At 43.9% G+C, this 23643-nt stretch overlaps 2 protein-coding genes across 3 annotated transcripts in view; one reads left to right on the top strand and one right to left on the bottom strand.

Moving 5' to 3' along the window:
• Positions 1 to 23643, bottom strand: part of TMIGD1 (transmembrane and immunoglobulin domain containing 1) — a 532600-nt gene that overhangs the window by 483343 nt on the left and 25614 nt on the right. The window lies entirely within an intron of this gene.
• The window catches only part of GOSR1 (golgi SNAP receptor complex member 1), a 235878-nt gene continuing 219940 nt past the window's right edge, over positions 7706 to 23643 (top strand). For both annotated transcript variants that reach the window (XM_082244947.1, XM_082244946.1), the window contains exon 1: positions 7706 to 7817. In XM_082244947.1, coding sequence (XP_082101073.1) covers positions 7787 to 7817 — 31 coding nt within the window. In that variant the 5' untranslated portion in view covers positions 7706 to 7786. The remainder of the gene's footprint in view (positions 7818 to 23643) is intronic.

Raw genomic sequence — 23643 nt, 5'->3', positions numbered from 1 at the left:
GGGGGATAAGACATTCTTCAGATATATAAATGAAAAAAGGAAATTAAAACAAGGAATAACTAAATTAAAAACAAAGGACGGAAGGTATGTAGAAGAGAATAAAGGGCTAGCCGACTGCCTTAATGAATACTTCTGTTCAGTTTTTACAGAAGAAAAAGAAGGAGAAGGACCTCCACTTGAAAGGATGACTAATGAATCGTTTGATGCATGTGTCTTTACAGAGGAAGACGTTCTAAGATTGCTGTCTAAAGTGAAGACAAATAAGTCACAGGGTCCTGATGAGATACACCCAAAATTATTAAAAGAGCTTAGTGGTGAGCTGGCAAAACCATTAACAGATTTATTTAACCAATCATTAGTAACAGGAGTCGTCCCGGAAGATTGGAAATTGGCAATTGTCGTGCCCATTCACAAGAAAGGTAGTAGGGAGGAATCGAGCAACTATAGACCAGTGAGTCTGACATCAATAGTAGGCAAATTAATGGAAACCCTATTAAAGGATAGGATTGTGGAACATCTTAAATCCCAGGGATTGCAAGATGAAAAACAACATGGGTTTACTTCAGGGAGATCATGTCAAACAAATCTTATAGATTTTTTTGACTGGGTGACTAAAATAATAGACGGTGGAGGTGCAGTAGACATTGCATATCTAGATTTTAGTAAGGCTTTTGACACTGTCCCACATAGAAGACTTATTAATAAACTGCAGTCATTGAGCATGGACTCCCATATTGTTGAGTGGATTAGGCAGTGGCTGAGTGACAGACAACAGAGGGTTGTAGTCAATGGAGAACATTCAGAACAAGGTCATGTTACCAGTGGGGTACCTCAGGGATCTGTACTGGGACCAATTTTGTTTAATATCTTCATAAGTGATATTGCAAAAGGCCTCGATGGTAAGGTTTGTCTTTTTGCTGATGACACAAAGATATGTAACAGGGTTGATGTTCCTGGAGGGAAACGCCAAATGGAAAAGGATTTAGGAAAACTAGAAGAATGGTCAGAACTCTGGCAACTGAAATTTAATGTGGATAAGTGCAAGATAATGCACCTGGGGCGTAAAAACCCAAGGGCAGAATATAGAATATTTGACACAGTCCTGACCTCAGTATCTGAGGAAAGGGATTTAGGAGTAATTATTTCAGAAGACTTAAAGGTGGGAAGACAATGTAATAGAGCAGCACGAAATGCCAGCAGAATGCTTGGATGTATAGGGAGAGGTATAAGCAGTAGAAAGAGAGAAGTGCTTATGCCGCTGTACAGAACACTGGTGAGACCTCACTTGGAGTATTGTGCGCAGTACTGGAGGCCATATCTCCAGAAGGATATAGATACTCTAGAGAGAGTTCAGAGAAGAGCTACTAAACTAGTACATGGATTGCAGGAAAAAACTTACCAGGAAAGGTTAAAGGACCTTAACATGTATAGCTTGGAAGAAAGAAGAGACAGAGGGGATATGATAGAAACTTTTAAATACATAAAGGGAATCAACTCGGTAAAGGAGGAGAGCATATTTAAAAGAAGAAAAACTACCACAGTTAGAGGACACAGTTTTAAATTAAAGGGGCAAAGGTTTAAAAGTATTATGAGGAAGTATTACTTTACTGAGAGAGTAGTGGATGCATGGAATAACCTTCCTGCAGAAGTGGTAGCTGCAAATACAGTGAAGGAGTTTAAGCATGCATGGGATAGGCATAAGGCTATCCTTCATATAAGATAGGGCCAGGGACTATTCATAGGATTCAGATATATTGTGCAGACTAGATGGGCCAAATGGTTCTTATCTGCCAACACATTCTATGAGATACTTAATACCCCTTGCTGTCCAAAACTGGCAACATGGGTGGGACATCAGTTCAGGGAGTTCAGGATTGCACCAGAGCGGGTTATTAGGGGATGAGGTCCAGGCATCCACAGGAAACCGCTGTATCACAGTTTTAAAAAGGGATAAGGTGGTCCGGAGCATGAGGGCACCAGGAACATGGGGGACCTGCCTACTATATACTATATTATGAAGAGATTCAAGTGAGGCGACAATAATAGCCTCAGTAGTAGAGCAGGCGTTATGCGAGGAAGGATGCAACCAATCATGGACCACCACCAGCTGAGACGCAAGGTAGTAGCAATAGAAATTAGGGAAGGCCAAGCCAGCCAGGTGCGTGGGTAATTTCAGGGTATCTAAAGCTATCCTAGGGGGCTTTTTATGCCACAGGAACGTTAACAGAAGTGAGTCTATCCGCCTGAAAAGGGATTTAGGGACCTTGCACGAAGCGTTAGCCAAATCATACAGAAGTTTCGGGAGGAAAATCATTTTGATCATATTAACTCGCCCTACCAAATTCAAAGGAATGTCCATCCACTGAGAGATACGTTGTTAAAGTAGATCAATGAGAGGGCAGAGATTATTGGACACATAGGAATGTAGCGGCAACTGGACAATAACCCTCAGGTAGCAAAAGGAACAGGACACCTGGAGCCTGGAACCCGAGTAAATCACCAATTCAGCTTCAGGGTCCAAATGGAAGATAGTGGATTTGGACCAATTAATGCAAAAGTCTGAAAAGTCCCCGAAGCTCTCCATCTCCCTGAGAAGGGCCCGCAAGGAGTCAGAGGGAGGAATCCTAAATGATATAGTTGTCACAAAGCAAGAGTTTGGGAAAAAATCTTCCAAATGAGATAAATGTTCTGGTGACAACTGTCTAAGATGGAAATTCCACTTACTTTCTGAAGATTTCCTTTCACTTCCTGTTGCCCTTACAAGACAAGAAAGAGAAATTTCACTTGCAGGATACCATGAAAAAAAAAACAACTTGATAAGGTTAAAAACTTAAAGCCTCATGCACGCTGATTGTTTTTAATGCTGCTCTTAGGGGGTCTGTCTTTTTTTTTATTCCACCTTAAAATGCCCCTGCATGTTAGCCTATGTGTCCATTCACACATACAGTATATGTTTAGAAGCAGAAAAAACCCACAGTTAGCAGGTCCAGGAGCAGTGTTGTTTTGGCAGGAAAAATGCTCGACACTTGTACTCATGTAAACGTGCGTTAAAGCTAGGCACGCTTAGTGCTTCAGCATTAATTTATTCAATGGCCAGAATAAATTATCATTCTGGCCAATGAAATTATTTACCTGCCAATCGCTTGACGTTCCTTAACGTGCCTAAGGGTCCATTCACACTAGCGCGACTTGTCAGGCGACTTGGTCGCTCGCCATTAAATAGTACAGGACCCGTTCTAATAGGAGCGACACAAGTCACTCCGACTTAGAAAAAGGGACTTGTACTACTTTGGTGCAAGTCGCGCCGAGGTCGCGGTGCACAGGTCGCCCCACAAAATTCTGTCGCGGCAGTGTGAATGGGCTGTAAATGCATTACATGTGTTTATAAGTGTCAGGCGTTTTTTTCTGCCAGGAGGAAAGGTGTCTAGGAGAGATGCCCAAAGCATCCGGTGTGCATGAGGCCTAAAGTAGAACTAAACTTAATCCAAAAACCTTTTTTTTTTTTATAAAGTTTTCCTTCCCCTCCCTCCTACACAAAAGCAAATCATTTATAATCTATTTTGTTACTGTTTTAATTATTTTCCTGTTGTAAAGCAGGTTTCCTGCCTAGGCCCGACCCTGCTGTTTCCTGGGATAGCTTAGCTATGAGACAGCTATTGCAGGAGTCAGTGTATTGCTAGGCTGCAACTGTACTGCCCGAAGGTGTATGTGCGCATGCAAAAGGCATTTGCATGCATGCGCACAAATGTTGCCTGGTAGTATAGTGGCAGTCTGTCAGGAGCTGGCAGATATTCTGCCGATGCGCAGAAATCTTGCCATGTGTGTGCATATACACTGCCGGTCTCTGTCAAGTCCTAGATACCTGGAAGACACTGTTGGCACATATGTGCATGCACCAGAGTTTTTAAAGCAGAGTTCCACCCCCTCCAAAAATTAAAAGTCAACAGCTATATGTACTGTAGCTGCTGACTTTTCATATTAGGACACTTACCTGTCCTGGAATACAGCAATGTCGGCACCGCAGCCGATGTTTCCATTGGCTGTCGGGTGCTGCCGCTTCCATTGCTGGTAGAGGGAACCCGGCAGTGAAGCCTTGTAGCTTCACGGCTGGGTCCCTACTGCACACGCACGAAGCTCGCTGTGCTCGGTAATTGGCCTAGAAGCAAAGGGAGGAGTAGGGGGCCAAACCTCTGACGTACCTCTCAAGGTCCGACGGAATAGGGAACAAGGTACCTGTCAAAAACAAGTACTCGCTCCCCCCTTTCACCTGAAAGGTGCCAAATGTAGCACCGGAGAGGGGGAGGAGACAGATAAGCGGAAGTTCCACTTTTGAGTGGAATTCTGCTGTAAGATGGCAGAACGGAAGAGGGGTGGGGGAGACCATTTTTTCAGCGGGCTCTACCCAACATTTTGGGTAGACATGGATTTGAAAGTGGTATTCAACCTAAAACAAAAATGTAATATATTGCAGCTTACCAATCATTAGATGTGGTGGCTGCATTTGTTTTCTTTTTTTAGGCTTTTCTCCCTCTGTTTTTACCTGGTGATCTGGCCAGTAACACTCCTCCTGTATTAAAATGCCCCCACCCTGGATGAAGGAGCACAGGGGGTACATTTGGACATCAGCATTGTCAGTCTGGGAGGAGAGGGGTGTTAGATGTACTAGCAGATTTAAATACATGAACAAATTAAAGCCAAATGCCAGCTAATACTTTATAAGCAGTTACAGCAAACTGTTTTTTTTTCCTTTTGGGATAAAGGTTGCACATAAATAAATAAAAGCTAATCATTGTAAGCATCCCTGCTAGTGTTAGGGTCCATTCACACTAGCGTGACTTGTCAGGCGAATTGGTCTCCTGACAAGTCGCGGTCGGTCGCTCTCCATTGAATAGTACAGGACCCGTTCTAATAGGAGCGACACAAGTCGCTCCGACTTAGAAAAAGGGTCCTGTACTACTTTGGGGCGACCTGGAGGCGACTTGCATTGACTTCAATTATATGAAGTCCCTGCAAGTCGCGCCGAGGTCGCGGTGCACGCTGTGCACCGCGACTTCACAGGTCGCCCCAGCAAGTCGTGTCGCGCCAGTCTGAATGGGCGCTTAAATGATTTGTGTTGTTAAAGTTGTGTACTGTTGTACTATTTATAAAATATATCCAAAATATGCCCAAAATATGCCTGTGTACACAAGGAGAAATCACACGCACGCTCAATGGTTGTCTGAAACATCTCAGTTTGTACTACAATCGACAAGGTTTTTATATAGCTAAGAGAGAATTGGCAGCCTAGCAGCCAAGGTCACTCCTGGCCTTATGAATATTATCTCAATTTTTCCCATGAGAGTGTAGCTAAAGCAAAGAAAACTTTAGGGGGGACACCTATGTGTATAATAAATATAAAATTCGAGTCTCTTAAAGTGGATGTAAACCCCATTCATGAAATCTGGCTTGGGCACATTTATCTGTAGTGTTTACTTCTCTCTCTCCAAATCCCTGTGTCTTTCTGCTGCTCCATCCTTCTGTTATCAGCATGATAATTTCTGACAAGCTCTCTGACACAGGAGATAATAGCAGCTGAAATTGTGTGTTAAGAAAGGGACTTAGAGACAGATAAGTAGAGAGCTGGTCTATTCACCGCACAGCTCTGCATGTTTTTTTCTCCCTCTGCCTATGTGGAGGGGGGTGTGTGCCTTTCCTCCAATCAGCTGTCACACAGTGTTTGCCCAGATTCCCCTCCCATTGCTGAAACAGGAAGAAAAAATTCTAACACAATGTGCACTTTCCAAAGAATATAGAAAGCTGAAGACAGCAGATATACATGTAAAAAACGTATGTAGGGAGATTTGTCTCATCTCTGTGTATCATCCGAGGCTGTTCACTTCACTGAGTATATGTGAGGGTTTACCTCCACTTTAAGCATACCCCTAAGCAAAGCCCACTTGCTCAGTCTCAATCTGTAACTAATTGTATTAATCTGTACCTAATTTCTGTAAACAATTTCTGCTGGAGAGCTTGTTCAATGAAAGACAACAGACTTCCTGGAATGATCACTAGGTGAAAAAAGAAAGAAAGCCTAAAAAAAATGAATGCAGCCATCACTTCTAAGAGTTGGTAAGCTGCAGTACAATAAATGTTTGTTTATGGGTTTAATACTGCTTTAACCACTTCTGGACCAAAAGGTTTTACCCCCTTAATGACCAGGCCATTTTTTGCGATTCGGCACCGCATTACTTTATTGGACAATTGCGCGGTTCGTGAGATGCTGTACCCAAATAAAATTGATGTTCTTTTTTCCCTATGTGATTTTTATTTTTTGCGCTGTAAACAAAAAAAGAGCGACAATTCTGAAAAAAAAATGTTTTTTTCACATTCTGCTATATAACATTCCCAATAAAAAAATGTAAAAATCAAACCAATTTGTATTCTGCTACATATTTTTGGTAAAAAAGAATACCAATAAGTGTATTTGATTGGTTTGCACAAAAGTTAAACCAGATATCGCTGGCTCTCCTGGCTCCTTCCCCCTAAGTGCCCCCATAGAAATGCCCTTGCTATGGAAGCACTTATGTGGGCTCAATCCCAAGCTAGGCTTTGTGTATCCATTGACAAACAGAGCACAAGACTTGCCCCCCCCCTCCCTCACAGGCTGTGGTTGACAGCAGCAGGAGCCAGTGAGTGGAGAGGGACACTGCTCTTAGGCACAGCGTCGGGCCAAGATCGGGCCCAGATAAGTATTTAATGGTTTAATGGGGGGGGGGGGGGGTTGCTAGGAGGAGCTACAAAATGTTTCTTCACCTTAATGCAGAGAATTGTACTTTTACAACTACTTTAAAGTAGAGCTTGACCCAAAAGGGGAAGTTCTGCTCTTACCCCCCCCCCGGGCAGCCATATTGAAATACAATATGGGCAGAGTGGGTAATAGGTTTTTACAGGTACCTGCTCCCTTTTCTGGCTGGTTCACTGCCTCCCCCTTGCCTGCAGCCTTCTGGCATACGTCACAGGTCTCAGGAGGCTGCGGACCATTCACAAAGCGCAGTGTGACTCACGCATGCACAGTGGGCGAGGAGTCACAGCTGGCTGCCGACAGTTAACATGCTGATGATTTTCTGTTTATTAAAAGTTAGCATCTACAGTTTTTGTACCTGCTGACTTTACATTTTTTTCCAGAACTGACTGAAGCTCCTCTTTAACTTGTCCTAAGGCTGCATTATTAAAGCAGAGTTCCACCCAAAAGTGGAAATTACTCTCATCTGCTCCCCCCCCCCCTCTGGTGCCATATTTGGCACCTTTCAGGGGGGAGAGGGGGAACGGGTGCCAGTTTTTGACAGGTACCCTTCCCCACTTCCGGGAGACAGCGCTGCGGTGCTGTCCTTCAGAAATTCCGTCTTCCTTCTTCTTCCCCCGCCGCCGAGCCAATAAGATGGCGCAGCGTGCTTTGTGCATGCGCAGCTGAAAGGCTTCATTGCCGGTTTCCTATGGCGGCAGCAGCACCTGACAGCCAATCTGAAAATCAGTTGGGCTGCTGACATCTCTGGACAGGTAAGTGTCTATATATTAAAAGTCAGCATCTACAGTATTTGTAACTGCTGACTTTTAATTTTTTTTTTTTCTAACATCTGAAACACTGCTTTAAGAAAACTGAGAGGCAGTTCACGACAAGTTTCACAAGGTGTCGCTGTGGTGCATTTCCTCAGATGAGCTGTGCTCACACGTCATAGCGGCTCTCTAGCCGCCTCCAGTCTCCTCTCGATTGTTGACTCGCCGGACTGGGTGACGTTGGACAACAAAGATGGCGGCGGGAAGCAGCAACTATTGGGAAGGTGAGGAGCGGCACCGAGGAGAGGCTGTGTCCGGTATATCGGGGAATGGCAGGCTGGTGGAGTGCGGCTGCTTGGTCCCAGCCTCTGGCTTATCTCTATAGAAGGGAATGAGAGGAGAGGGAGCCGGAATGATCATGTATAGAGCAGCTAAGGCAACCTGTGACTGCCTGCCCAGCTGTGGGGTGGGGGGAGACATGCTCCTATGTGCCCCCCAGCCTCTGTCATGGCTGACAGGAGTGTGAGTGGTAGCCCTCCCCTGAGGAGGGATTGTTCCTGGGTCTCCCCTGGAAATGTACTTTGCTTATAGTTGTCAACACAAACACCATCAGATCCCTCTTTGTATGAATGATGAGATGGATCTCTATTACAGATACTTATATAGTGCTTTACATATTCACACCAATCCCTGCCCTCCAGGAGCTTGCAATCTAATCTCCCTATCTCACATACTAGGGCCAGTTAGGAGATAACTCACCTACCAGCATGTCTTTGGAGTGTGGGAAGACATCCACACAAGCAGGGGGGAGACATGCAAACTCCATGCAGGTAGTGTCCTGACAGGTGTTTGACTCGAGAACCCCAGTGCTGCAAGGCAGGAGTACTAACCACTAAGCCACAGTGCTCTTTATTACAGAACCTAGTCCTGGAATGCCCCTGGTTGTCAGCGTTCAGCACTGAACAGAAACCCTACTTTCCTGCATGTTATATATAAAGGTTCTCTGATTTCATTACAGCATAGATTTAAAGGGATTGTAAAGTCTCAAAGTTTTTCGCCTTAATGCATTCCATGCATTAAAGCAGAGTCCCACTCAAAAATGGAACTTCTGCTTTAAGGCCTCCTGACCACATGACATGCCACATTTGGCATGTCATTTTTTTTTTGGGGGTGGGTACCTAGTTTTGACAGGTACCCGCTCCCACTTCCGCTCGGGCTGCAGTTCTCCTCTTCCCCCCCTCCCTCCCTGCAATCTTCTGGGACATGTCACAGGTCCCAGAAGGTTGCCCGTCCACTCAGGATGTGCGGAGTGACTCGCACCTGCGCAGTGCGCACTTGGGGAGAAGATGGAGAGATCCGAGGCTCCCGCCGGCCGCATTGCTGGACCGTGGGACAGGTGACTGCAGCAGGACTCGGGAACGCACCCGCACGGGTGCCCCCATGGAAAGCGGCTTTCTGTGGGGGCACCCGATGAAGAGGAGGAGCCAGGAGCACCGCCGGGGCACCCTAGAAGAGGAGGACCGGGGCTGCTTTGTGCAAAACCCTTGCACAGCGCAGGAAAGTATAACGTTTTTTATTTTAGTTAAAAATCCAAACCTTTAAAACCAAACTAAACCTTAAATGTTTCCCAGAACAGCTACATTTAAAGTGATTATAAAGGTATATACTTTTTTTTTTTTTACTAAAATAATAAACAAGTTATACCTACCTGCTCTGTGCAAAGGTTTTGAACAGAGCGGCCCTGAACCTCCTTTTCTGGGGTCTCCTACCGGCGCTGTTGGCTCTTCCTCTTCCCCCACCACTTGCTTTGGTAGCAGACATTCGGGCTCGAGCCGGGCTGCTTACATCTATCTATTGACCCAGCACACACTCATCCCTGCTCCCTTCTCACTGTGATTGAATGCAGCAGGAGCTGATGGCGCCCCACTGCTGCCTCTGAGAAGAGAGAGAGCAGTGCTGCTGTTCTCAGGCCCAGCACTGGATAAGATCAGACTAAGGTTATTATTTAGGAGGGCTGGTGAAAAGCTGAACATGAAAGGGTTTTACCTTACTGTAGAGAATACATTAAGGTGGTTGTAAACCCTTACATATATCCAGTGAATGGACTATCCTCAGGTGATACACAGAGATGGATCAAAACCTCCTACATAAGTTGTACCGGTCTAACTGCAGTCTTTCCTTCTCTACATTTATTCAAAGTGTAGAAATTATTAGCTTCTCTGAAAGTTCGGAAAAAAAGCTGAAAGTACACTCTGCAGAACTTGGTGAGGAGGGCTCTTAAAGCTGTTTGAAGGAAAGATATACCCCCCCCCCTTCACACAGCACACAGGAAGAGAGCTGAGGCTGTCAATCAGCTGCAGGTCCCTCCCCTGTCACTGGTTTTCTCTTGGTGTCAGGAAAACTTGTCAGAAGTGATTCATGCTGATAGCAGAGGCAATGGACAGAAATGACACTTGGTGCCCTAGATTGAGACAAGTATGCACTATAGAGGGATATGCTTTGTTCATATTTCATGTTTGAGGTTTACAACCACTTTAAAAGAAAAGTTCCCCTTTTGAACAAAAATAATTAAGTGCAAATTGTTTTGCTGGAAAAAAAAAAGTTACATTTATTTTTTCTAAGAAACTGATAGAGCAATGCACCTACAATCACTGATCACGGGTACAATCTCAGGCTTCTGCAGACTCTCAGGATAGCTGTCTGCTTGTACAACATGCAGGCAGGCTGTTATCTGAGAGCATGAAGAATCAATAAACAAACAGAGCACTTACCAGTGCCCTTGTAGTTCATTGAGAGCTACAAGCCATCAGCTGCGATGAATGATGGTACTTGTATTCCATCCAATCACAGGAATATGAAAACATTGTGACCGTGTGGGCGGAGCTCCTTGTGGCAGTGCTGTTTTCAAATTGTGACAGCGGGTGTGGGGAGAAGATCCGCTGCCCGCTGTGACAGGGAAGGGGGGGGGGATTGACCATACAGGGTGCAAATGCTGGATCATGTTCCAAAAGTGAACTCATTTAAAGTGAAAAACTTTTAGCTTTTACAACCACTCTAATGCAGAGCTAAACTCCACAATACATACCTTTCCTTCATCCTGTCAAAGTCTCTCGCTGGCGCCTTTTACCAGCCATCTTCATTGGCTAGTGCGGGATGATGTCAAACATACATGGGAGTTCAGTGATTCTGCTACACAGGCACTATTGCAGTTCAGTGTGTATTCCAAAGAAAACTGTGAGCAGGCAGGCATGTTTATTTTATTACAGAGGAGGCATTGTATTTCTCTTCTTTATTAAGGAGCCTGTCTGCTCACAGTTTTTGAAAGTGGGATTTTACTTCCGCTTTAAGGTATGCCGTGAATGATAACTGTCACAGTCGTTTGTGCTCTCAGCTAAACCGTAAAGCCATCAAACAGCTGACGTCATAGCTGATTGCATATACAGCGCCATGGCAGTTGCAGATCAAACAGAGGCTAAGATGGCAGCTTCCTTAGTGGTAAAGGATTGGAAGGTTCTTTGCTTAGGTAGGCTGACGACCACAAAGTCCCTCCCTCGCTGGTGCCGACATCTTCCTGACTTCTTCCAGGTGTCCGTCTTCCGCCATCTTGATTGCCTGATGTACAGCAGAGTGTAAATTGTACAGAAGACTGCGAGCTGGCAAGTAGGTTCATTTTATTGCAGAAGAGACTTTTCGTGTCTCCTCTGTAATAACACGCCTTTCTGCTCCCAATTTGCTAATAAACTTTGGATTCATTCTTAGTGTATGTCTGGGAAAAATTAAAAAAAATCCATTACATCTCTACAATGCACATACGGGGGGCCACACTCTGTTCTCCATGTTTAAAACCACTTTATTTTTCATGTTCCAGCCAGAACACTCCAATCGACTCCTTCCTATGACATGTTTTGCACTCTTATGGAGCTCTACGAGGGGGCAAAAAATGTCAAAGGAATGGGGTTGGTTGGAATATTAGCAATCATGCTGGTACAATAACGTTGTTTTTTAGCCTGATGGAGAACTGAGTGTGTCCTCGTATGTGCCACAGAGTCTGGAGGGGGGTGACAGATCCCAGAGACCCCTGTACCTGTTAATGTATGGAGGGCCTGGAGAAGTATAAAAACTGGAAGTGAACATCTCTGCAGTACATGTGCAGAATAATATATATTGATCTTGAGCTTCTAACATGTAGTAAGCTGAGAACTCTAGCTGTTGCGCTGAAACCTCAAGCAGTAATGGCAGGCTTTGCTTAGTTTCCCTTCCCCCTGCTGGACTAAATAACACCTCCACCTTTCATGTACATTACAAATGGGGGAGGTTTTTTGTAGTCCAGCAGGATAGATTTCAGGCAGGGCAGACATCACGGTTTGTGATTTAGTAGTGCTTAGACCAAATTCATAAAGGAGTCCAAAATAGCTTTTTAGAAGTGGTGCACTGCAATAAAAATTCCGGGACTCGAAACCAATAATTCAGAATGCGAAAACCAAAAAAAAAAATTATATGTAATCCTATTATTTTCGATTTTTTTTTTATTATCATCAATTTAAATGAATATGAATTTATTTTCGGCCATTATCCGTACCGATAACACTATTTTTTGGCCATTATTGGCACTGATAACCCTATTATCGGCAAAATGCAGATAACCCTATTTTTGGCCGCTAAATCGGTACATTCCTACTTTTTATCAGAGGCACTATGTTAGCTCAAACAGGAAGCTAGGAGAACACTGGATTTTACATGCGTAAATGTGAATGTATTGCAGAGATGTACTTGTGTTCTTTTTATTTTGCCCCGACATACACTTCAATAAAAAGCCACTGTCTGAAATAAACTTTACTGAGAGAAATACAGAGGCTTCCTTTATTGACCTCTACCTTCTAAAAGGCTAGATACCGGATTATCATGCTGATCCCATACTTTGAGCCACTGACCTGGTACAAATATGCAAATGACAAGTTCTTATTTTAAAATCTGTATTCTCATTCCTGGTCAGTGGTTCAGAAAATATTGAAGCTGGAGACAGCTAGGCAACTAACATTTTCAGAAGGAAGCTAGCAATGGAAACATTAATATTGCTCTTTATAGGCAAACTGATGGTGTACTCTCCTTCCCTCTAGAGTCCTTGTCCAGTGCTCTAATGGAATAGGGCTTCCAGATATAGGGAAGCATGTGTCTTCCCTATGTGACAGTGCTCTGGCCTGAAAGGGCAAATCGCCAGGCCTGAACACGCTGAAAGGGGCAGTGACACAAAAGACTCAGGGTGGACTCCTGCTGCTGGGAGGCTGCGAGTAGGCTTGGAATGGTAAGTATACTTTGCTGGATTATCAGAAGGCACTTTCACTTTGCTCTGAATTGGCAGATGACAGTGTCTCTTTAAGTACAGGTTTCCTTTAAAGAGCAGCTATTAAAGTCTAACGCCAGGCTTTTTTTTAGTTTTGGATGAAATGTGAAAGCAGTTATTTCTGTGAGGTTCTTATTTCTTTTTTTTTTTTTCCCATTTTTTATTTAAGAAAAAGAAAAAGCGGGCAGTTTCCAAGAACACGTACACATGTAAAAAGAGAATAAACAGTAAATAAAAGTACAGACATTTACACTAAACCTATACATTGTACAAATATCTGGCATGACAAGGGGAAGACTAAGGTGATCCATTAAACATCAAACGCATACCGGAGATCGACAGTAATATCGCCTTGATTTAAAAAACAAAAAGGTTGAAGATAGAGAAATCCTCACAGGCAATGACCCAAGTCATAATGTAGAAGTTCCAAGAGGCAACCCCGGAATGGGACAGCCTCCGGGGGAACCCCTTATGAAACAGAAAACTGCCTAATTTACACATATAGAAGAAAGAAACAAGAATCAAAAGGAAAGTAGAGTGAAGGGGGAAAAAAAGGGGGGGGGGGTGAGGGAGAAGGGGAAAGAGATAGGATGAAGTGCTAGTCAGTTGGAAGCAGTGGCTGATATGCAATTAATTCATCAGCCATTTTTACTCCCTTCTATGAGAGCCTGACCTTCCTTTGAATAGATGAACATTTTCCATAGAGTCCATGTTTTCGCATAGATCTTTCATTTCTATCAGGCTGTCAACACCAGATCCTCCCATCTGATTCAATTCCTCAGCCTTTCTAAGCCACAACCCAATTGATGGTGGTTGTGTCTGTTTCGAGGTGAGAGGTTGACATGATTTGGCCGAATTAAGCAGATTCGGAGTCGGAGAATGGATTTTTTGTAAACCTTGGGGGGTATTTTAGAGGTGTGCAATATGAAGAAAGCTGGGTCCTCAGGGACCTTGTAGTCAGTGAATTTTTGCGTGATTTTTAGAGGTGTGCAAAAGGGGAAAAGCTGGGTCCTCAGGGACCTTGTAGTCGGTGAATTTTTGGGTGATTTTCCTGACCCCTTTCCAGAAATTCCCCAGTTTAGAGCAGGACCAGAAGATATGCAGAAGCGTCCCACACTCCTCTTGGCATCACGAGCATCTATCAGAGGTGTTTGGAAAATACCCATTAAGAAGGGAAGGGGTACAGTACCACTGGGATAGAATCTTGAAGGTTGTCTTCTGCACTTTCATTCATATTGAAGACTTTAAGGCAAAATGGATGATTTTAGTTTGTTTCTCTTTGAGAATGACCTACCCAAGTCTCACTCCCACTTAGCTAAAGCGGGCAAAAGGAAGTCCTCACAAGGTGAGACAAGTCGGGGGGGGGACATCATTGAAAGAGCGTAAGGGAGTGGGCTTTGTGTGATACAGTATTCTTCAAACAAAAATAGGCGGCTGAAGTTACTGAGGGCAGCTAAAGCTTGAAGGAAATTGCATAATTGTACTGCTCTCCAAAAATCCAGGCGGTAGGAACCATCTATATCCGTCAAGGCCTGCGAAGTAAGCCAGGACCCTGTTGTCACAAAATGAGAGGCCTGAAAGTGCCCTAATTCCATCAGTGAGCTGAAAGCTTACTCCCAGAGACGGGGTAAAACATGGATTATCCGGAATGGGAAACAAAGGAGACTCCACGGGAGATAACTTGTCAGTGGAGAACAGTGAAGAACACAGGCATGTCGAAGGTCCAATAAAGCAGGGCTTGACAAATTTGCCTGAAATCTAGGAGCCAGCTAAAAAAGTTAGGAGCCAGTTTTTTTTTTTGTTTTTTTTTTTTAAACTAACAACCAAGCTTTATTTAATAAAACGGATACTAAATTTACACATAAATAGGACTAGAACCCCACTCTCCTCTATAGCGCAATTGGATGGAAACAGACTGTCGGTCTCTTTCCATCCGATGCCATCTGATCCGATCCACGGGATGGATAGAAAATAGAACCACCATCCGTCTGTTTTTGGCGGGCATGGTCAGATGGCGGCAGATTACTGCTCCATAGAGGAGACTGAACGGTCCGATCAGGTCTGCCTGAAAAACTGACAGGCGGACCTGATCAGACAGCCCGTGTGAAAGGGGCCTTCGGCTGTGGCACGGCAATGAGGAAAAAAAAGAATTGAAAAAAAAAAAAGAAAAAAAACATTTTTTTATTTTTTTTTTAATAATTAAAAAAAAAAAGAAAAAAAACATTTTTTTATTTTTTTTTAATAATTAAAAAAGAAAAAGAAAAAATTATTATTTATTTTTTTTACATTTAAAAAATAAATTAATAATAACCACACTCCCTGTCCACTTACCTTTAAGCAAAGGTAACTGGACAGAGAGATGAAGCCTTAAAAAAATTCCCTCTCTTCTCCTCTTTGGCATTGAGAACATGCATTACTCCCGGCCACCACAAGAGGGCGTCAGTTCCCATAGCTTCTCATCTCACAGAAGAAGGCCGAAAAGCCGGGGACTAAATTTTTGGACGCCGCGGAAGTCCGTGAACTCGAAGAGGAGGTGGGGGGTGCAAAAGGGACAGGACACATCCTGCAGGGCACCCCAGGCGCCAGGTCGCTAATTCTAGTCGCAAATGCGACCTGGCGCCCGGGATTTGTCGAGGCCTGCAATAAAGGCATGCTGTTTGAGAGAAGAGGGAAGGTCATCAAAGCACCACGGGGTCCTGTTTAACAGTGTTTGACACTAGGTCTGCCCCTTATTTGGCCAAAGTTTGGTATCCCCATGGCAACACTAGTCAATCAAATGACCCAAGAGCCGGCTGGTAAAATGTATAAAGGTCCAGGATGGCAAGACCCCCAAATTGCTTAGGGAGGGTCAAAAAAGGAAAGTTTAATCCTAGGGGGCTTATGCACCCAAATGAATCTGGTAAAGAGAGAGTGGGCCCGCTTAAAGTACCTCACTGGGATAACAATGGGCAGAGCCTGAAAAAAGGAATAGCAACTTGGGTAGGATGCTCATAATAATGATATTGCACCTACAAAACCAGATCCCAAACCTCTAAAAAAGCACATACTTTGCATAGGGAAATTAAAGTTGAAGGTGCGGGAAAGGTCAGCTGGAATATAGGTTCCAAGGTATTTTAAAGCTATGTCTGTCCACTTGAAATTTGAAGTTTAGCTTCGAGGTCTGGAGTAGGGGGGAAGGAACTGCCACTCCCATTGCTTCCGGTTTGGAGAAGTTGATTTTGAGGTACGAAAGGGACCCGTATAGTTCAAATTCATGAAACAGATTAGGGAGGGACATTGATGGGTTGGTGAGGGGAAAAAAGCATCAGCATATGCCGATACCTTGTGATGGGAACCTCCCCAATACGCAAGCCTTTTATGTCAGGATTTAAGCGAACTGTACAGGGGTTCTTATTTCTGTCTGTGACCCCCACTGGAATGATTTTACTTAATTTCCCTGTGATGTTTTACAGGGGGGGTCACTGGGTTAAAAAACAGTCACAAGTTCCAACCTTTCTCATTCTACCAAAAATTTTCATTTTTCTGTGTCTCTGTTGGCGAGTTTTCCCTTTTCCTTCTTATCCTAACAGGATGAAGGGATGAAGATGGCAATTAAATTTGACAGAAGCCCTCACCCATCCCCAGTCCAAAATAAACAGTTCAGTTGGAGTAGGGCTTTAAATTGCTATTATATATTAACATTTGAACGTCATCTTGTATGATTCCTTTGCAGGAGCAGGGTGGGTACCATTTTAGTGTTTGCCTTTACAGAAAAAATGGAAAGGTGAATGGACACTGAGCAAGCACCCTTTTTCCCCTTCAAATATCCTCTCTACTTACCTCTGGAATTGCTGAGCTGTCTGAACCCCCCGCTGTGCAGCTCATCTGTAACGCTGGGTTTACACTGTGCGGAGCAACTCGCAGCAGGGGGTCCGGTGCTTCCCTGTTCACCGTTTTAGGTCCAAATTTGTTCAGATTTTTTGAGTTGCGTTCAGACTCGAAACGGAGCAGAATACGCACAGGACCCTTCTGCAAACCACTCTGCAGCCTTCCCAGAGCTGTGTGAACCAGCTCCATAGAGAGCCTGTCACAGGCTCCTGACATGCGAATTGGATGCGGGAAAACCTGCAACCGATTTGCATCAGTGTGAACCCAGCCTAAAGGTGAACTAACACTTAAATGACTCTGCTGTAACCACCAATAATGAAAAATACAAAAAAAACCCAAAAAACTTTAGAGTTCTTTTACAGGTATGTAGTTGACAGGAAAACATTTGTTAAAAATAGATCTTGTATTTTTGGGATGCTGAGTCTTGTTTGGCAGCAATAGATGTGCTTGTTGCGCAAGTGTATATATATATATATATATATATGTGTGTTCAAGAAGACACTTCCCACTGTCACTAGACCAATATAAAAGGAAGAGCACGACCCCTTGCGGAGTTCCAAAATTATTATTTAACCTTAAAGTGATTGTAAACCTCCAATCGTTGAATCTGAACAAAGCACATATATCAGCAGTGTTTACTTATCTCTCACTGTTATCGGAGTCATTTCTGAGTAGTTTTCCCAACACATGAGTTAAATTTGTGTTGGGAGGGAAGCTCTGACCATAGCTTGTCTATTCACAGAGCTTTTGTGAATGGAGGGAGTGTTCTTTTCCTCCTGTCAGTTCTCACACACTGTTACTGCAGCCTCTCCGCCCCCTCCTCTGTACTCCTGACAGATCAAGAAAGATTTTTTAACACAATATGCTCATTTGAAGGAGTGTAGGCAAGAGAAGACTGATTAAAAGGGTAAAACTTTTGTAGGAGGATTTGTTTCATCTGTGTATTATGAGGCTGTTCACTTCTATTATTAAAATAGTTTCCAATTATGTTTTTCTAAGGTCAATTATGTACAGTCACATGACTGCTTGGTCCCCTCTCCTACCTGCTTTTGGGCTGGGGGCAGAGACTGCAAAATATGAGTGTGGGGCTATGTGACTGGAGAAGTCACTGTTAATCAAACACCTCTAATTAGGAAATAAACAGAGGGCGCACGGACCTAGTGCGTTATTCTCAATGTAAAAAGCTTTTATTGTATATGAAAGGTACTCGCAAACAAATGCTTGATAAAGGCATATTGCATCTAAGTGGCTGTAGTGCCCACAGTATCACATCATGGATGAAAAGTCCACAGAAACTGACTGACGTGTTTCTAGGGCTCTGAGGAAGAGGCAGGACCTCGAAACGCGTCAGACGGTTTCTGTGAACTTTTCATCCATGATGTGATTCTGTGGGCACTACAGCCATTTCAATGTGATATGCCTTTATCAAGCATTTGTTTGCGAGTATCTTTCATATACAATAAAAGCTTTTTACATTGAGGATAATGCACTAGGCCTGTGCGCCCTCTGTTTGTTTCTTACTTGTTACCCAGACATCCCTAGTCTTGTGGGGCCAGCAAAGGTGGCATTTATCTGATTTAGTCTGGATGGAGAGCCTAGAGTAGAACGTCTTTGGGGCTTACCTTCAAGCGCAGGAGAATTGTGTGGTGTCTTTTTTTGAATCAAACACCTCTACCTGCTCTGTTAGACTCCCTGCTGCCTATGTCACCAGCAGCACTGCCTGACAGGGTGAGTATGAGTGTTTAACATGACAAATCACAGCATGGCAGAGGTGGGACCCAGCCATTTCAGTGAGCAGAGTAAGCAAGGGCTTGACAAATTTGCTTGAAATCTAGGAGCCAGCTAAAAAAGTTAAGAGCAAGTTTTTTTTTCACGCATGCCGAATGGTCGGCTTCTGTCGGACAGGCTGCCATACACACGGGCCGAATGGCGGCTAGTTTTTAATTAACTGGCTGATGTTGCCTGGCATTCGACCCCTGTGTTCTTGGTTTGCTTCTTCTGAGAGATATTAAAGGAACACTCCTACCACCAGGACCACTTCAGTGATTTGAAGTGCTCATGGTGGTAGGCGTCAGAAATACTGTACATACTGGGATATTTACAATTATGAGCTGGGGGCTAGTTGCACCCCTAGCACGTGGGTTACTGCTGGCGAAGAGTGTGAGGCGCTGGAGGAAGCATGCAAAGCTGATGCTTCCTGTATCTCTCGGTCTCCTCACAGGCGAAGTGCATTTGATATCACTCCGCCTGTGACAGGACGGAGCTGGAACTATACAGGAAGCATCGGCTCTGTTCTGTCACAGCTGGCACAGACAGCTGGGACATTGCGCGCCACTTGCGGGTGTTGGGGAGCCTCGCGGAAGACTTGGGATATCTAGGATAAGACACCTGCCGCAGTGTAGCCCAGACACCAGGCCGTGAATTCTAGTCGCCAATGCGACCTGGTGCCTGGGGTTTGTCGAGCCCTGGAGTAAGCCATAGACATCTGTAGCGTGGGCACACTGTTGTAGAGGGTAGATGAATTTATTAAAAAAAATAAATATAAAGTACACAATGATATGCAGTTGTTGTATTTTTTTTTTTTTTTTTGGGGTGGGGGGGTTCATGAATCTTTAAGTGTGCCGAAGCAGTACCCTGATATTTTACCTTCTGTCTTGAATGCCTCCTAAAAGTAGCAGTGTACTTCCTGGCATGTGAATGTACCTAGTCACTTCAGTTTTATAGCCTCAAAGCTGTATATCTGCAGTGTGGGATCTAAGGCAGCTCATACATTGATCATTTTTTTTTTTGTTTAACCAGCAAGTTGAACACCAAAAAAGGATCCGATTTTCTCCATCCACACATTTTGATGTTGATGGGGTAATCCTTTACACTGTGGTATTGTATTCTGACAGTGGGAGTCTTCCCCACTGTCGCAATACAATAATCAGTGTTGCAGCTATAGCTGGCAGCACTTATCGATCAAGAAAAGCCCAACCGCTTGGTTGTACACAAATCAATCGATGGATTGACTTGTGTACAAGCAGCATGCCCACACATGGATTGAAATTCAGCCGGTCCCTGCATATTTTTGGGCAAAGCCTTCAAAGTTCAGTTCATACTTAACCACTTCAGCTCCGGAAGGTTTTACCCCTTCCTGACCAGCTCATTTTTTGCGATACGGAAGTGCGTTGCTTTAACTGACAATTGCGCGGTCGTGCGATGCTGTACCCAAATTAAATTGATGTATATTTTTCCCACAAATAGAGCTTTCTTTTGGTGGTATTTGATCACCTCTGTGGTTTTTATATGCGCTATAAACAAAAAAAATGTTTTACTTTCTGCTATAAAACACATCCAATAAAAAAAATCTAATTTCTTTATCAATTTAGGCCAATATATATTCTGCTACATATTTTTTGGTAAAAACAATTCTAATAAGTGTATATTGATTGGTTTGCACAAAAGTTATAGCATCTACAAACTATGGGATAGATTTATTGACTTTTTTTGTTTTTATTAGTAATGGCGGCGATCAGCATTTTCTTGCGGGACAGCAACATTGCGGCAGACAAATCTGACACTAATGCCTCGTACACACGTACCGATCGTTGGCCGAATGATCGGCCCTCTTTTGTCCAGGGCTGTCTGTTGAAAACTGCAAAAGACTGCACACGAATTTTGTCGGCCAATAACAGCCGACTGCAGAAGTGATGTCATGTGATGGTTAACTTTCCGTGTGTTTTTTCTTCTCTGAGCATGCCCAGTCTTGCAAATCTGCTGATTGTCGGCCGAATTCTGTACTGACTGGCGAACAATCGGCCGTTCTGGTGTTGGCCAACAAAAATTTTAATGCCTACACGACAGATTCTTTTCGGCCGAAAGTGCGCTGTCGGCTGTCGGAAGCATCATACTAACAAGCCTACAATCGGCCGATTGGTCGTCGGCCGAATATTTACGGCCGACAATCGGTACGTGTGTACAGGGCATAAGTCTCTGTCCACACTACGTCGCTCCGACTTAGGGGGCGACCTGTGAAGTCGCGTGCAGTGTGACTTGCACGGACTTCATAGAATGAATGTCTGTGCAAGTCGCTCCAGGTTGCCCGAAGTAGTACAGGACCCTTTTTCTGAGTCGGAGCGAATTGTGTCGCTCCTATTAGAACTGGTCCTGTACTACACTATGGGATGCGACGGTGCACGACTTGTCAGGCTGACCAAGTCGCCTGACAAGTCGTACGAGTGTGAATGGAGTCTTAGTGACGCTTTTCGGGGACCAGTGACACCAATACAGTGATCAGTGCTAAAAACAAATGCACTGTTAATGTATAAATGACACTGGCAGGGAACCGGTTAACACCAGGGGCAATCAAGGTGTTAAGTGTGCTCCTAGGGAGTGCTTTCTAACTGTGGGGGGGGGAGTGGATGCACTGGATGGAAAGAGAGATCTGTGCTGAAACACAAGATCTCTTTTACTCCCTGACAGAACAGCGGTCTGCCTTGTTTACATAGGCAGACCGCTGTTCTGCCTTTCCTCTGAACAATTGGCGGGTCCTGGCGCGCGCTCCCTAGATCACGTGCACAAAATCACGTACATTTACGTGATTTTGCGCAGCCGGGGCCGCCCTGCTGCAGTATAAATGGGTTAGGTGGTCCGGAACTGGTTATCTCTTGCTTGATCCCACAAAAATATTGGCGGGATGTAACAGCTCTTGGTACTCCTTCTGTATCATAGAATATACATTGTTATATGAAGGTAGTAAAACAAATATAGAGCACTTTAAGGCCCCGTTCACATAGGGGCGATCCGACTTCGGGTGGCGACCTCCGAGGTTGTGGTGTGAGCAGTGCGCCGCGACCTCGGAGCGGCCGCCACAGACTTCATAACATTGAAGTCTATGGCGGTCACCTCCGGGTCGCCCCAAAGAAGCTCCGGACCCTTTTTCCAAGTCGGAGCGACTTGTGCCGCTCCTATTAGAACGGGTCCGCAGCTTCCCTATGGAAGGCGACCCACGGCGACCTGTGAGCGCCTTAGTGTGAACGAGGGCTAAATTTGGTAAAGTATACAAGCATGTATAGAACAAATATTGTTAAAACATATCGGTAGTAGTTCCTGTGTGTTATGAATATATTCTACTTGGGAATACATTCTTATTAGCTGACCTGTGTTGGGTTTAAAGCATGATGTTGTTTATGAAGTTGAATGTTTGCCATAGAAACCAATTATGTGCTCTTATTTTATTTTTTTATTTTTTGTTTTTCCATGCTTGAATGCTGTGTTCTGTCGCTGAGATACAAAGCCTTTATCTGTTAGTGGTGAATGCCTTGAAAATGTCTCCCATTGTTTTCCGGCCTCTGCAGACATGATAGACATACAAAATGTTTGACAGGCTCTTGACTTTTTCTAGCTCAAATGTTTTATTGGTACATGTAGATTACGGTACAACACAGAGAACGAGTTGTATGATTATAAAATGCAGGTCATTAACATGCAAACAGTCTGTATAAAACAACAGGAAATGACGTGACCTTCAGATAAGGGAAACGGTAGGGCTTATAAGGGGCTATAGCATGGAGGGCTTAACATTTAAAATAACAGTAAATAAACTGAATGTCCGGAGAGACATTCTCAAGAAATTGTTCGGAGAAGCATCTATGTATGGAGTAGCAGGGGTGTAGTGCGGCCTGCTCCCTAATGTGGTATTCAAATTCTACATCAGGGAGAAGGTCTGTGGGTGAACACAGTACTCCTTCTATTCCACTAACCTCAAAAAGGAAATAAAAATCATAAGAAAGGGAGGTCTGTGACCTGTGCTTGCGAAGGTCAATAACAGAGGGGCTATATAGACCTTGGGATGGAGAACAAAGTGGCGAGAAGGGATTATCAAAGTAGTCCTGAAATAAGGAGAAAAAACATGAAAGGTAGAGGAACATCAGAGGGGAAGGAAAGGCGGGGGGGGGGGTCCCTAGAGAGGACAGACGTTTACATTAGTCTTGGGTGGGAGGGGGTATAGTTTCACTACTAAGGTAGTATAAGGGAGTCCTCTAGGTCTGGGGTAAAAAGTTGGTGATCCAAGGCCTCCTGAGTGTTTCATAGGAGGATACTTTGTCTAGTATGACTGCTTCAGTTTTGGCATGGATCATGGCTTGGGTGATTCTAGGTTTCTTGATTTACATGCTTTTGCTATGGTTTATTTAAAGTAGGCAAAACTTCCTTTAGTTTTGGATAGAGTGAAGATGGATTAGAACACCTGTCAGTTTTTATTGCTATCTGTGCTAGATTCAATCACTCTATTTTTCATGTTCACTATTATCGTAAGTAATGTAAAACAAAATCCCAAGTACTGGGTTGTGTTCAGGACAGTGATAGAGGAGAAATCTTCCAGTAAGGATACTGTTTGGTGAACCTGGTGGCAACCAGGGATTCTAACTTTGGATGGATTTTCTCTCACTTCCTGTTTTGGATATGGGACAGAAAGTGAAGGGAAATTTCTCCAGTGGGACACAGGTGGCAAAAAAAAAAATCTGACGGGGGTTATAAGAAATGTAAGTTTTGGCATGAGATCTATAACCATTTCCTAATCGGGCCATAGTAAAATAACGTCCTTGGTTTTTTCAGCCAAGGATTTTCCAACTGCTAAAAGTGATCCAAGTGGCTGAATAACTGCTGGATCACTTTTAGAAGCGGCAGGAAGCGGTTGTGGCTGCTAACCACAGTTGATCAGGACCTGGAACTCTTGATTCCTGGTCACCTGATCACTGTGATAACCTGTGACTGGCTACCACAGTGATCAGCCACTGTGAAGCCCATCCGCTTGTTTCTCTCTCTGTGAATGGAGAGGAAAGATGCAATGTAAAAAAAAAAGTGTGCGTTAAAAAAAAAAAAAAAATAATAAAGAAAAAAAAAAATACCTAGATCAAGGT

The sequence above is a fragment of the Pelophylax lessonae genome, assembly GCF_965119305.1.
Source record: "Pelophylax lessonae genome assembly, chromosome: 2".
Classification (NCBI taxonomy): domain Eukaryota; kingdom Metazoa; phylum Chordata; class Amphibia; order Anura; family Ranidae; genus Pelophylax; species Pelophylax lessonae.
Note: the sequence above shows the minus strand (reverse complement) of the source record. Positions and strands in the feature narration are given on the sequence as shown.